Consider the following 13,163-nt stretch of genomic DNA (forward strand, 5'->3'; position numbering starts at 1 on the left):
GTTTACCACCTTGAGGGTGATAGATCTATGCTAAGAACAGGGCTGATAGCATAGGAATGCTTTAGTTAAAAACTCCTCATTCTTAGGGTTGGAACATGAATCTCTGTGACCAAAAAGCCCAAACAACCTTCCCCCTCCAAAAAAAAAAAAAAACAACCAACAAACCAACCAAACAAAAAACCCAGGAAAAAATTTAAATCCCAAACTGCAATTTCAAGGTCCAAAGGATTATTTTTCTGATTCGACCCCAAATTTTTCAAGTTCAAACCCTGTTTTATATAACTCATATTAAGTTATATAACTTATTTATATTCCTTCCAAAGTAAGGAAAATAGCATCACTTTTAAATCACTAAAGCCTACACTTGGGAGACCAAATAGTCAATTTAAGATACAAACCCACAATTTCATACTACAAAACCACATTTAGACATCACAAGATTTATGCTTTTAAAGTTCAAAGACTCGTTTAGAAAGTCCACAGCATCAGTTTGAAGGCCTCAGATTTGATCGGAAGATTCAATGCCTTATTTGTAGAGTCCAAAGGCTCATATTTGGCCCCAAACCAATTGGATATGTTCCAGATCCTCCCTCTCAGAGGAAGAGAATTCAGTCTGCAATTCAGCTGGCTCAAAGCCGCCTCTTAAGGCTCCACAGAGGCATTTCCTCATGCACTTACAAGTAAAGTAGGTCCTGAGCTTCTCTAGTGAGGGTCAGAGTGTTCATCTTTCCTTCTCTGTAATGGTGCAGGTGTCCCCTGTGTCACACTGGGAAGCAGGTCAAGCCCAACAGTCCAGCCGCTGTCCTACCTTCCAGCTGGGACATGTGAGATAGGGAGCAGCAGGTTTTAAGGGCTGCAGTTGGCTGGCTCCATCCAACAACAGCTCTTCCTTCATGAGGTGGGGACAATGCCAGCATTCTCATCTGCCCAGAGAAGTGGGGAGTCCCCATGGCCCTGGAGCAGGGTCTGCAGTTCCTCTTGCCTTCCTCAGAGAGCAAGAAACCATCCCAAAAGGCCCCACTGAGGGCCAAACAGGGCTTGTGCAAGGATGCTGGCATCTCTAGTATGTGGTACTGTACCTCTGGGCTGATCCCAGTTGCTGGAGACCCCTGGATGTCCTCAAACTGCCTCTGCTCTGACTCCAGCACTGCTTTTTCAGTGGGAGAAGAGGAAGAAGAGAACTTGGCATCTCCTCTCCAGAGTGCCATCACAAGTGCTCATAATGCCATCAGTGTCACTGGGTGCATGGACAGACCCCCAGACACATTCCTGCCTGAGAAGGGCTGCTGGGATTCCCAAAGGCAGTTTAAGAGTGTGCTGCGCTCCCCTCCCCCATTTCTTGTGAGGGCCAACCCCCTGGAATGTTCATGGGGGATCTGAAGTCCGGGGGCTGCCCCTCCAAACATTTCAGGAGGATAATTTGCAATTTGGGGGCATACTCCCAAATACTGGGATGCCTGGGGCCTCCTGAGGCCTCCCCCCCCGCTCCCAGTCTGGTTAACAAAAACTGGTTCAAGCTTCAGCTGCCTCCCCAACTCGTCTGTGCCCACCTCCAGCGCCCCCCGACGTGTCGTGTGCCCCATAGGTAGCGCAGTGTCTCCGGCCCAGCCTCACGGGCCCTCCTTTCGCAGGGCAGGAAAGGAGCGGAACCGGCGGTCTCAGGGGGAGGGGGCGGGGCCAGGCCGTGATCGCGGAGGGGGCGGGGCCTGCCGGACGTCACGGTCGAAGGGCTCCACAGGCAGGCGTCGCTCCTCCTCTTCTCCAGGAATGACTGACAGCCGCAATACCCAACGGCGCCGCGGAGGCGGGAGGCAGGCTCCACCTGATAGCCAATGGCAGCTAGAGGCTGGCGGGCAGCCAAGCGGCTAACGGCAGTAAGGTGACAGACGGCGCGAGCAGCCAATGGCGAGGCGGAGGCGGGCGCGGCCGACCAATGGCGCGGGGTGAGGGGGGCGGGGCTGCGGCCGAGGCGCGGCGGATCGCGGTGAGCGCTGGGCCGGCGGGCCGCGGGTCTGCGCGCCGGGCCCGGACCCTCCTGCAGTGCCGGCGCTGACACCGACGGGGCTGCTCCCGCTGTCTACCGCCTGAGCATACACCCGGGCCACCCCCACCCCGCTGCGCCCAGAACAGACCATCAGTTCCCCTTTCCTCGGTACAGGCCCCCGAAGCCCTGGCTCCCCCCTGCTCCCCAGGCAGCAGCCCCAGGCCCTAGGCTCTCCCCGCGCCCCTCTGTACTCTCTCCAGCCCTTCAAACTGCCTCCCACAACCCCCCCAGCAGAGCCCTAATCTCCAAATGCCCTGAGGTTCTCTGTGGTCACCTCCCTTGATGCTGTGACCTCGACGCCTTCTTCCCCCATCTGTTCCCCCGCCATCAGTCCCACTCCCGATCCCTCCCTGAACCCACCACCCCAGAATCCACCCCAACTCACCTGTCCCAAGCCCTCCAGTCTGGATCCCCTTTCCCGAGGGTGCCCTACCCGCCTTCTAGGAGTGCCCCCCCTACTCCTGGGGTGCCCCTGTCTCCCCATGGTGCCTTCTCCCCACAGACCCCCCTGCGCCATGGCAGAGCCGCGGTACCTGCAGGCCGATTGCAGTTTTCGGCCCGGGACACACACGGTGCGGGTGACCCTGGCTCGCACTGTGCTGCGGGTGGAGGTGGAGGCTCACGGCACCGCTGATCTGTGGAGGGGCGAGTTCGATGCCACTTGTGAGTGCCGGGGGGGGACCTGGGGGAGGACTGCGTGAATACCCCCACGACTGCCACTCACCGAAGTACTCCTTGCAGTCATCGAGAACATGACCCGCAAAACCGGGAATTTCAAGCAGTTCGGCATTTTCTGCAGCATGCTGGAGTCAGCACTGATGCAGGTGTGACAGCGCCGCTCCTCTACATGGCATTCTGGGGGGAAATGTGGTGGGGTATGTGTCCCACCGAGCCTCCCTCACTTTTCAAACCCTCTGCAGAGCAGTGAGTCCGTCAGCCTGGAGCTCCTCACCTACACCGACCTGGAGACCCTGCGTAGCCGGAAAGTGGGGGCAATCGCCCGGCCTCCCCCTTCCTCCTCTTCCCCCCTCAGTACCAGGCGCTACCTTATCCTCGTCTACTCTGTGGAGTTTGATAGGTGACAGGGAACACTGGGTAGGGGGCATGGAGGAGTGACACCAGCCTCACCCCCTCCACGTGCTCCTCCCCAGGATCCACTACCCACTGCCGCTGCCTTACGCTGGGCGGCAGGACCTTGCCACACTGGTGCGGGAGTTGCGGGAGGAGCTGGCACAGCTTCGGGCACGACGCCTGGAGGAGATCCAGCACCTGCGGGACGCGTGAGTGGGGCTGGCAGCGCTCAGAAGGGTTTGGGAGGGGTCAGTGCGAGGAAGGAGCGCCCAGACCACCCCCTGCCATCCTCCTCAGGCTGCGACGCACAGTGGAGGAGAAGCAGGTGGCAGAGGCCCGGCATCAGCGTGAGCACCGTCAGCTGGCTGCCCAGGTGGGCTGGGAGGGGATGGGGGCCTGCAAGTTGGGGACTGCTGGCAGCAGGAATGGGGTCTGCCAGATGCACAGTGAACCTTTTTCCCCACCTTGCAGCTGGCTGAGGCAAAGGCATCAGAGCAGAGGCTGCAGATGCGGGTGAAGAGCCTGACAGCCGAACTGGCCTCCTGCAGGAGGGGGTAAGGCGGGGGTGGGTTGTACAGGGGGTCTCATGACCATGGGGTGTCCCCCCCTCATGGCACTTGTCCTCTTGGCAGCCGCCGGACATCTGCCAGCACGGCCCCCTGCCCCCAGAAGCAACGCTCAGCATCCCTGGAGAGCCACAGGAGCAGCCTGGGCCGCCCCTCTCTGCGATCCCCATCACCTGCAGGTGTGGGACACTCAGGGGGACACATATAGGGGTGGAGACAGGATATGACTCAGTGCCTCCTCACCCTGACCCCCTCCTCCTCCTCACCCCCCACCAGGTTCCCGCCTGCCACGCTTCGACCCCACTGCCTTCGTCAGGGCCCGGCAGCGACGGCAGAAGGAGGCTGAGCTCAGAAAGTAAGCGGTGACAGTGAAATTGTCACCATTCCACTGTCCCATTCCTCCCCAGCACTTGGGGATCCCTACCTCCCATCACCATCTCTGTTGGGTGCAGCCAGCGGCACAGGGCAGCTTTTGGCAGCACCAGTCCGGTGAGGAGCCATGGGCGCAGCTCATCGGGTGAGTGGGGAGCATGAAGAGGGCTGGGGAGCACCCGCTCGGTGCTGGAGCATCTTTCTCAAGTTCACCCCTTACCTCCATTTCTCCCTGCAGCCACAAGCTTCCGGAGCTGGTGCTCAGCAGCGAGCTCTGGCAGCAAAGGCAGTGAGCGCCCCAAGGCCATGCCCCACAGGTAACACTGGCGTAGGTAAGGATGCTTGGTCCTCCCTCCTGGCACCTCTTAAACCCCCTTATCTTGGGCAGTGACAGGAGGGTGACCCATACCGAGAGACCTCTGAGCACCTCGTCCTTCAACGGCCCCTGTATGGTGAGTGGCTGCCCCTTTGGGGTTCCCCTACCCATTTGGGGCCCCCCTCTATGTCCTAAAGCAGGGTTAGCACGAGGAGTGGGGGGGACACACACCAGTGACCGCCAGTCTGTCCCACAGGCACCTCGCCTGGCTGCCAGCCACAAGCTGCCCACACGCAGTGCTACCAGCAAGTGCCCTGGTAAAGGTGAGGCCCCATCTAAGTCCCTGGATATTCGGGGTGCCCCCCAACCCAATTCAGGCCCTCATTAACCCATTTTCCCTGCACTGGCCTCCCAAGAGAACCACTCTGAAGAACCCTTGGCCGAGCTGGCTGAGATTGATGCCCGGCTGTGGGCACTGCAAGAGTACATGAGCAGCCTGGACACCTGCATGTGACTCCCCCCAGGGACTCCCCAGCCCCTCTGGGAACCCTCCCCCCTCCCTGTGTCATGGAGGTGACGGTGGTGTGGGGCAAGCATTCCCCCAAATAAACCCTTGTCTGGCCCTAGGCTTCCCCACTCCCTGTGTTGTGGAGGTGACGGTGGTGTGGAGCAAGCGTTCCCCCAAATAAACCCTTGTCTGGCTCTAGGGCATGTTCTTCTTGGGGTAGGGTGGGGCTTCTGTCCCCCCTCTTGCAGTCCTCTTGTCCTCACTCACTGTCCCCTCAATATCCTGCTGCTGGGGACATGGCAAGAGGGACACAATGTGTATGTCAGGGGGCGGGCACTGGGACATCACCAGAGGGTGACAGGGGGCATGGCAGATACATGCCCCAGGTCACCAGTCCTGTCCTCTGGGCTACCAGTGAATTCAAAGGTTACTGCAATATTACACCAGGACCCATGTCGCCCTACCTGCCCTCTGTCCCCTGTGTGTCCCTGTGTCCCCTTCTGCAATGTGCTGTCCCCATGGCACTGGCCAAGCTCCCTGCTGTGGCTCTGACACCACCATGGCTTTATTCAGTTCCGTGTCACACCAAATGGTGAGGTCAGCAGTGACTGGAGCCAGTGTGAGGCTGCAGTTCAGGGATGGTAATAGCTGGCCAGGCCAGTAGTGATCACGTCACCAGAGTGTAGAGATCCTGGGGTGGCAGGGTGGTGGCCTCTGTGCCAAAGCCACTGTTTGGTGTCACTGTGACTATGCTGGTGATGCCACTGAGGTGAGATCTTCAAGGTCAGTGTGAGGTGCTGCAGCGATGACTCGATGCCACCACAACCACGCCCTCGGTAGGACACGAGCGGTGACGCTGACAAGCATGATCCAAGCACTGGTGACGCCCTGAGGACAGCAGTGGTGCCGGCAGCTGCTCGTGGATGTCTGGCAGGCGTTGGTGCCGCCGCGGGTGACAGCCACAGTAGGGACGGCGAACGTGGTGTCTCGTGCCGGTGCCAGTCAGAGCTGCACGCGGATGTCGGGCAGGAGGCGACAGGCCGTGACGATGTCGATAGTGTCGGCCACAGCGCGCAGGTCGCGGCGGGCCAGGCGCAGGCAGTGAGCAGCGGCGGCGGCGGCCACCTGCGCCCGGCCCAGGGCCCCCTCCAGCCCCCCCAGGCTTCGGGCGGCGCTGCCGTAGCTCTGCCGCAGGGCGCTGCCCACCGCCCCCCGCAGCCGCCCCGTCCCCTCCCGCAGCCGCTGCTGCAGCAGCGAGGGGCTCCCCTGGCCGCCCCCCCAAACCACCGCCGGCTCCTCCGCCATCACTGGGGACGTCTTCGGTCCCTGCTCCTCCTCCTCCTCCTCCTCCTCTTCTTCCGTCTCGGAGGCTTCGCCCGGCACCTTCAGCCCGGCCCCGGGGGCTCCCCCCGCCGCCCCCACCAGCAGCTCCTGCTCCGAGTCACTCTCGGAGGCTTCGCCCGGCACCACCGTGGAGGGGCGGGGGGCGGCCATGGCCTGAGGTGCACGGGGGGATCAGGGCGTACCTCCGAAGGGGGGGGCGCTCCGGGCTTGGCCTGGGGAGTCCCTCCCCCACTCCTCCCCGAGTGCTCAGACCCCTGTAGACTCCCACGGCCCACTTAGTGATCCCAAATCTCCACATCCAGGACACCTCCGCGCCTCCCCCCCGCCCCGAGTCCTTCCCTTCCGATCCCACGGGAATCTCCCACCTGCTGCCCGCGACCGCCGCAGGTCACATGATGGGATGACCACGTGGTCCCTGCATCACGTGACCCGGGCAGCAGTAATCCGGAAGTGCCGTCCTTCGCCACGGCAGGCCGGATTCTGCCGGCGCGTGCGCCATGGCGTCAGTAAGTGAGCAGTGGAGGCGCTGCAGGCCCCGGTGTCCCGATCCTGCTCCGCGGGAACGGTGAGCGCGGGCAGGAGGCTTAATGGGACACCCGGGGGGCACCCTGTCCGGGGACAGCCAAGAGCAGGAGCTGGGCTGGCACCGGGGCGGTACCGGACCCAAAACCCCCAAAGCCCCTCCCACCGGGCCCCGCCCTTCGCCCCGCCCGCCGCCCGTTTTACCATAGTACTACCCGCGCCCATTGGCTGCCCGCTATGGCGGGGCGGGCCCAGCGTGCCGATTGTCCGCGCTGGGGGGCCGGCCCCTCCTCCCTGGGCTGGGCCCGCCCCTCGGCCCCCAGAGGGCAGCGGTGACCTTGGGTTGGGGTGTGCTGTGACCGCGTTCTCCCTGAACTGTGGAAGAGTGAACTTGCAGCTGTTTAAAGAATTAAAGGATCCCATGAGAAACTGTCCTTAAGGAGACAGGCTGGCAGCTGGCAGCTCTTTGAGGCTGCGTTTTTTGAGTGCGAGAGCTCTCCATCCCCAAGTGTAAGCAATCGAGCAGGGCAGGCAGGAGGTAGCCTGAGAAAGCATAGGGATATTGTTTGGATAGGTAGGGATGGGATCAGGAAAACCAAGGTGCAGATGCAACGGGACTCATGGCAGTCCAGCACGGCTTCACTGAGGGCAAGGGGTGCGTGACCAGTCTGGTGGCCTTCCGTGATGAGGAAGGCTGACCAGCATCACCCTGGACTGGATTGGATGGGTGTGCTGTAAGGTCTTGGGCATGGTCCCTCATGGCATCCTCATCTCCAGACTGGGGAGCTGGGAGGAGCTATAGGAACCCATTGGGGCTGGGGGGATCTATGGTGGCTGTAGGGCACAGAAGTTGCAGTGATCTATGGGGGTATGGGGCTTTGAGGGGGGTGTAGAGGCCCCTCATGTCTATTAATATCTATTAATATCTGTTAATATCTATTAATATCTATTATTATCTATTAGGCACAGGGGGTGTGGCCATTCCCAAGTGGATGTCACTGCTGATGGGAAAGGTGAGGTCAGCTGGACTTTGGCGGCGCAGGGGAGGACACAAAGAGTGGGACTCTGAGGGGCCCAGGTGGGTGCCTGGAGCTGCTCCCTAGAAGCCTCTGTGGTGCCAAACTGCCGTTCCCCTCTCCTGTTTTTAGGCTCAGCTCCACTAGTGTGTGGACCAGTGAGTGTCAAGGGCTTTTTAAGTGAGGTGGGGGCCCAGTGCCTGGTCCAGAATTGGGACCAGAATCATGACTAAGGTGATGACCATGACCAGAACCAGGAGAGTCACCACAACTGCACCTTCAGCAGGACACTGTGGTGATGGTGGTGGTGGTGACCACCTCTCCATGGCACTGGTGACACCCTGAGGACAGTGGTGCTGCTGACAGGTGTTAGTGCCACGGCTGGTGACATCCACAGTGAGGATGTGAACATGGTGCACATCCCGGTGACTGCAGCAGTGAGGGGCCCACCTGGCCCCTCCCCCAACCTGCCACTGGGGGGTCTTTGGCTTTTGCCCCCCATGACACTATCACAGGTGGGAGTAGAAGGCTTAGACAAAATTTATTAGAAGAATCCCTGCTGCTGAGTCATGAGGTGCAGAAAGGGCTCCCTTGCTTTCTAAACTCAGAGAGAAGTTTGGGTGCGTCTGAATCCAATCTTAGCCTCAGATTATGTCAGTAGTTTAAGGAATTATAGAGGTGTGTTTGAACAACTTTTGTCCTCAGGTTTTAATGACTGGCAAAATGAGAATATTTATATAAAATGAATAATTTATCATTACAAATGATCAGACAAAAGATCTTAACCAGAATTATTTACAACACAATATAAATGCTAAAACTACTAGTAGTATGGTATAAGATAGGATAGTGCACTATATTGAAGCATTATTAAATTAATTAAATATAAAAGCAAATATATTAAAGCTAGCAAAAAGAAGTTAATTAGAGATTTGATGTAACTCACCCATATCAACCCTCGTGGGGAGATCTCTTTCACTCAACTTTGAGGAATATCCTTGGAGGATGTCTCCACCCAAGGGAGGAGTCTCTACACATACACCCAAAAAAGGGCTATGTTAGAAAACCTGACTGCGTGCAAGGGGTCTGGACTTCTTCTGTAGTAGAAACTGATTGACTGTAAATCACAAATTTACAGGCCAGCTACCAGCTTATCTGCAACATCCAACTTCAAAAAGCAGGATGTGTGTTTGGAGTTGGTGAACCAGGCTTGTTTTGGCATAATTCAACACCAAAAAATGTTACTGTGGCACCAGCAGTAACTCATCATAAACAGCTTGCATTGCTTGCATTCTTTGATTGGATTCTAGGCCTTACTGGGGTAGGCCCCCTGCCACAAACCCCCATGGTGGTGGGGAGGGGCTCTATTTTGCTTAGCCCTGAGGGCCTATGGAGTATTTGCCCTCCAGCTCTGTGCTCATTCCCCCAGAGGTCTCCCAAACCTCACTGTCAGGGGGAGCTCTGTCTCTGATGTCCAGGCTCTGCATGTTCCCACCCTGCCCTGGGGACATGGTGAGCTCTGGGTGCTGGTTTAATGGTGTCCCATAGGCCGATGATGGCACTTCTCATGGCCAGTGGGGACAAGCCTTGGGTGGCCACTCCACAGAGGCATCCCTGACCCTGTCCCCATCCCTGTGCCCAGAGCCACTGAGTCCTTGTTCCCATTCCCACCCTCATCCATGTGCCTAGTGCTCAAAGATGATGGTAGGTGCCGGGGGTGGCTCAGCCTTGGATATAGTCCAGGGCACTATCCCTGGTCACCCCCAGCTGCTCCACAGTGGTGGGTGACAGCTGGTGGCCATAGTCCCAGATGTGGTTGTTGTCTCCCCAGATGTTGAAGTTATGGCTCAGTGGCTGAATCTCCAGCTGGGCAGCCCTGGTGTCACTACAGGGGTACTGCGGCCCCAACCCCTCACCACAGAGAGGGGGGACACCCCCACCACCCCAGGGACACTCTCTCTGGGAATGTCCCCCACTTGGGAACATGTGCCTCTCCTAGGGACACCTCTGCTGGGAACAGCAGGGTCTAGACCAGAACTGTGTTTAGGACCAGGACCAAGGTGGTGAAAATGTTCAGAACCAGGACTTGGAACAGGGCCAGAATCACAACCATCCGGATGAAGAGTGGTTGTGAACCAGGACCATCTTGAGGGGCTGCCTGTGCTGGAAGGACATGGTTGCCAGTGATGTGCTGCTCCTCAGGGCCCAGCATCCACACTGCTGAGTGTTGTGCACTGGCTCAACCTGGTGCAGGCAGGTGTTGATGTGCATGTCCCCACAGCTGCTGCTGCACAGGTTGATGTTGCACCTGCAACCAGGGACACCTATCTGGCACCCAGCCCTGGACTCCCAGGGACCCCAAATCCCAGCGCATTTTGACTGAATGTATTCTTTCCAAACTCCACACTTATCTTCCCTCTGATTTAATTGATTACTCTCAGTACAAACTGTATTCAACTGTGGTTCATACCTGATTAATTATTTCATTGGGTAACAATCGTGTCATTTTGAAATAAATAGATAAAATTGTTAAAAGTTTTTTGAGCAGTGAAATCTCTAAAGCACCATCAGAGACCTCCTGACTGATGTCCGTACTTTCTGTTTTTCTTAAAAGTCTCCAGCAGCAAGAGTTAAAAATGGTGGCTTGTTCTGAAAACTGAACTTACTTTTCAGAAGATTTTTCAGGGAGGATATGCTGAGACCAACAGGTACTTTTACGCAGCATGAGACCATCTGTGAAGGTAAACAGTCTGCCTCTTGCCATCCATAAACCATACGGTGGTTAAAAAACCAGACCAGCACTGACTTCTAAGCTCATGTATTGCATATAAGCCTCACATATTCTGGTTTTTTTGTATTGTATTTGCTCATGTATTTGCTATAGTGTGGAACTGAATTAAACAGTCCCTAGGTATAGTGTTGAAAACACAAGGTTACGTATGTCCAGTCTGGAGCACAGTAGGAAGACTGTCTCCTGGTCTTCTAGCCAAGATAGAAAAGGTTGGAAAAGGCATGGAAGAGAAAGGAAGAGAAGGCTAAGGTAATCTTTTTTACATAGAATTTGGGAGTGAGGGGAAAAAAATAAAGGGAGAGGCACCAAGCACTGAAATCCTTGAAGGAATGGAGATTTGGCTATATAATGGAACAACATTGTACTGGCCAATTACAGGTTTTCCATAGGCATTTGTAAGTTATGAGGGAGACCAGAATTTGAAAGCCATGAAACATTTTTAAAGTTTCTCACTGATCATAGTAGACCAAAAATGTAATCTGACTGGCCATGATAAGCTATGCACAGTGAGAACTGATCTCTTTCCTTAAATCCATAAGAGGGTGTCTGTGGGCAAAAAATCCTTCAGGAGCACTGTAAGGCACTAGATATTATAGCTGGCCAAAGTGTGTACATGGAACCATGGCAGTGTCTGCACCAGTTCCTGGACAAGGATGCTGTCTGCTCTCATCAGAGTGTGAAAAACATTCTCTTGCTCTAGTGCGCAGACTGTCTGCAGGTACGATATGAAGCTACTTCTGCTCAACTGTAAGCAAGGCAGAGGAATTAAGGCCAAAGTGCAATGACTGTTTTCAAGGAGCATGTAAGATAACTGATATGCAATTGTTATAAATGGGATAACTGCTGGGTAATTTGGAGATGGAGAGTCTTGGTAGGGCACTGACTAATCATGTCAGTAACACTTAATCAGGCTGGGATTGCCTGGTGACCAGATTGGAACCACATAATTTAAGTATGGATGTTGCCAAACGGGGACCAATGGGCAAAAAGCAATTCCGAGTTGATTGTTTCTTTGGAAGGAGTTTGAGAAGAAAAAGAGCAATAAAATAGCTACAAAAAGCTATTCAGAAGTAGAAAAAAACAGTGAATGAAATTGGGTACAAAGAAAGTATAAGATCTTCTCTCAGTAGGGGTGCAGATGCCTGTGGATTTTAAGGAAGCTGACAGCACATCGAAGCCCACCAGGAAGCTGGAGGGAAACCTGTTGGTCAACCCAATAGAGTCTCCCGGTGGAGAATAGAGGGGTGTTTGACTATGTGCTTGTATGTCTCTATTACTGAGAAGAATACCAAGCTTCCTTGTAGTTGGTCAAGATGCTTATCTTTTGGAGTATGTAGGAGGAACCATGCCTACATACTGTGGCACAACACTACTGTACATGTGTGAGAAGAGAACATCAAATAAATAATTGCATGGACTGAGGAATTGCAGTGCATGGACTGACTTGCGCAGGCAGCATGTTTGACTTGAACTAGATGTTCTGCTGTTGACACTGTATTTCTGATTTTAAAGTGTCTGGCTCTTGCACTGTGATCACAGTACTTTTCAAAGAGCAGGTTTTTAATAAAAAAATTTTAATATTAGTTTTTTATGCTGAGAATGGAAATTATGTTCCTGATGCTCCCAGGACCAAACATGGTGCTGACTGCTTTTTCAAGCAAGAATTTCTGTGGTTTTCAGTGCTTGAAAATATGCATGGTAGTATTATAAGATGGGCTAATCTTGCAAGTCAACAACAGGTCTCTGAGGAGAGCATAATTCAAAAATGGTTTTGACATAGGTATGAAGGCAGGAATTCTAGCAAATACCAAAAGTATCTTAAAGTAGAAGCTGTCCTGTCAGTATGTTCAGTGATCTCAAAGCTATTAAAAGAAAATACAAGGAGAATCAATGCAATGAGAATGAAAGAATAATGAAACAAGGGTTGAGGGGGGACAAAAAGGGTAAATTTCACCTACAGTGTCACTTAGATGAAATGAATGGGGAATACAGGGCTCACTACAACCTACATGTCCCCTTATCCGGAACAGAATAAGCACATAATTAAAACACTTGGCCTGACTAGTGTTAAAAATGTCTCTGTCTTTCAGTGTTAGAGACATATACCCTCCCAAAGTATATGAAAATCCATATGTCTTTCCATTTCTACTCAAAGAAAGAAATTGTAGATGTTGCACTGATTAAACCTTGCTGTGGACAAGAATATGCCCATGTTTAGGGAGTTCACAGCCCCCAAAAATGATAACTGTAAAGATGGAATCATCTTTCTGGGACAGACATGGATTTGAAATCTTGGTTTCTTATTCCTGGATGAATGCTAGCTGCCAGTGTCCCTAATCATTACTTTCTCTATAGTGAGTTAAACTCTTCCTCCAAAAAAATAACAAAAGCACAAACAAAACACTGAAGAATATCCACTGAATGCTTTGTCCAGCACTTCTGAACAATGTGAAATAGTAATGCAGAAAATGCAGATGTTTTTGTAAGTGCATGCTGATGCTTTCAGGCAGTGACCTGGGTTGAGCACTTCAGGGAAACAAGCTCTAGATCTTCAGATTTGGACACTGTTCATCTCTGGCATCATCTGGGACAGTTCTTGGAGCTCAGGATATA

The 13,163-nt window shown here is 54.3% G+C and overlaps 2 protein-coding genes and 1 long non-coding RNA gene across 4 annotated transcripts; 2 read left to right on the forward strand and 1 right to left on the reverse strand.

Annotated features, from left to right (window-relative positions):
- Positions 1-1,826: 1,826 nt before the first annotated feature.
- On the forward strand, positions 1,827-4,995 carry CCDC61 (coiled-coil domain containing 61). 2 transcript variants are annotated; one of them, XM_027899705.1, is made up of 14 exons: positions 1,827-1,879; positions 2,547-2,707; positions 2,786-2,868; positions 2,965-3,122; positions 3,196-3,324; positions 3,413-3,488; positions 3,587-3,669; positions 3,748-3,860; positions 3,958-4,036; positions 4,134-4,198; positions 4,292-4,370; positions 4,442-4,505; positions 4,626-4,692; positions 4,786-4,995. In XM_027899705.1, the coding sequence occupies exons 1-14, from the start codon at positions 1,833-1,835 to the stop codon at positions 4,881-4,883; spliced, it is 1,302 nt and encodes a 433-aa protein (XP_027755506.1). In that variant the 5' UTR covers positions 1,827-1,832; the 3' UTR covers positions 4,884-4,995. The 2 variants fall into 2 exon arrangements, with proteins under 2 accessions (XP_027755506.1, XP_027755507.1); XM_027899706.1 differs by lacking the exon at positions 1,827-1,879 and adding an exon at positions 1,894-2,152.
- Positions 4,996-5,432: 437 nt separating this feature from the next.
- BLOC1S3 (biogenesis of lysosomal organelles complex 1 subunit 3) lies at positions 5,433-6,704 on the reverse strand. Its single transcript, XM_027899709.1, has 2 exons — positions 6,587-6,704; positions 5,433-6,374 (listed from the first exon to the last, which is right to left on the reverse strand). Exon 2 carries the CDS (start codon positions 6,369-6,371, stop codon positions 5,880-5,882), a length of 492 nt encoding a protein of 163 aa, XP_027755510.1. The 5' UTR covers positions 6,372-6,374; positions 6,587-6,704; the 3' UTR covers positions 5,433-5,879.
- A 3,579-nt stretch (positions 6,705-10,283) lies between these two features.
- Positions 10,284-11,578, forward strand: LOC114065650. The gene is made up of 2 exons (XR_003573014.1): positions 10,284-10,500; positions 11,461-11,578. It is a non-coding gene; the product is annotated as an uncharacterized LOC114065650 (long non-coding RNA).
- Positions 11,579-13,163: the final 1,585 nt, after the last annotated feature.

Source organism: Empidonax traillii, unplaced genomic scaffold (assembly GCF_003031625.1).
Source record: "Empidonax traillii isolate 1590-97213 ecotype Southwest subspecies unplaced genomic scaffold, ASM303162v1 scaffold685:size505991, whole genome shotgun sequence".
NCBI classification, from domain to species: domain Eukaryota; kingdom Metazoa; phylum Chordata; class Aves; order Passeriformes; family Tyrannidae; genus Empidonax; species Empidonax traillii.

Excerpts from the sequence above, each read along its gene's own strand:
- CCDC61 (XM_027899705.1), top strand. The coding sequence starts at position 1,833 with ATGGCAGCTAGAGGCTGGCGGGCAGCCAAGCGGCTAACGGCAGTAAG. Across the intron at positions 1,880-2,546 it reads AAGCGGCTAACGGCAGTAAG|ACCCCCCTGCGCCATGGCAG; the intron begins GTGACAGACGGC and ends TTCTCCCCACAG. Across the intron at positions 3,670-3,747 it reads CTGGCCTCCTGCAGGAGGGG|CCGCCGGACATCTGCCAGCA; the intron begins GTAAGGCGGGGG and ends TCCTCTTGGCAG.
- BLOC1S3 (XM_027899709.1), bottom strand. The coding sequence starts at position 6,371 with ATGGCCGCCCCCCGCCCCTCCACGGTGGTGCCGGGCGAAGCCTCCGAG.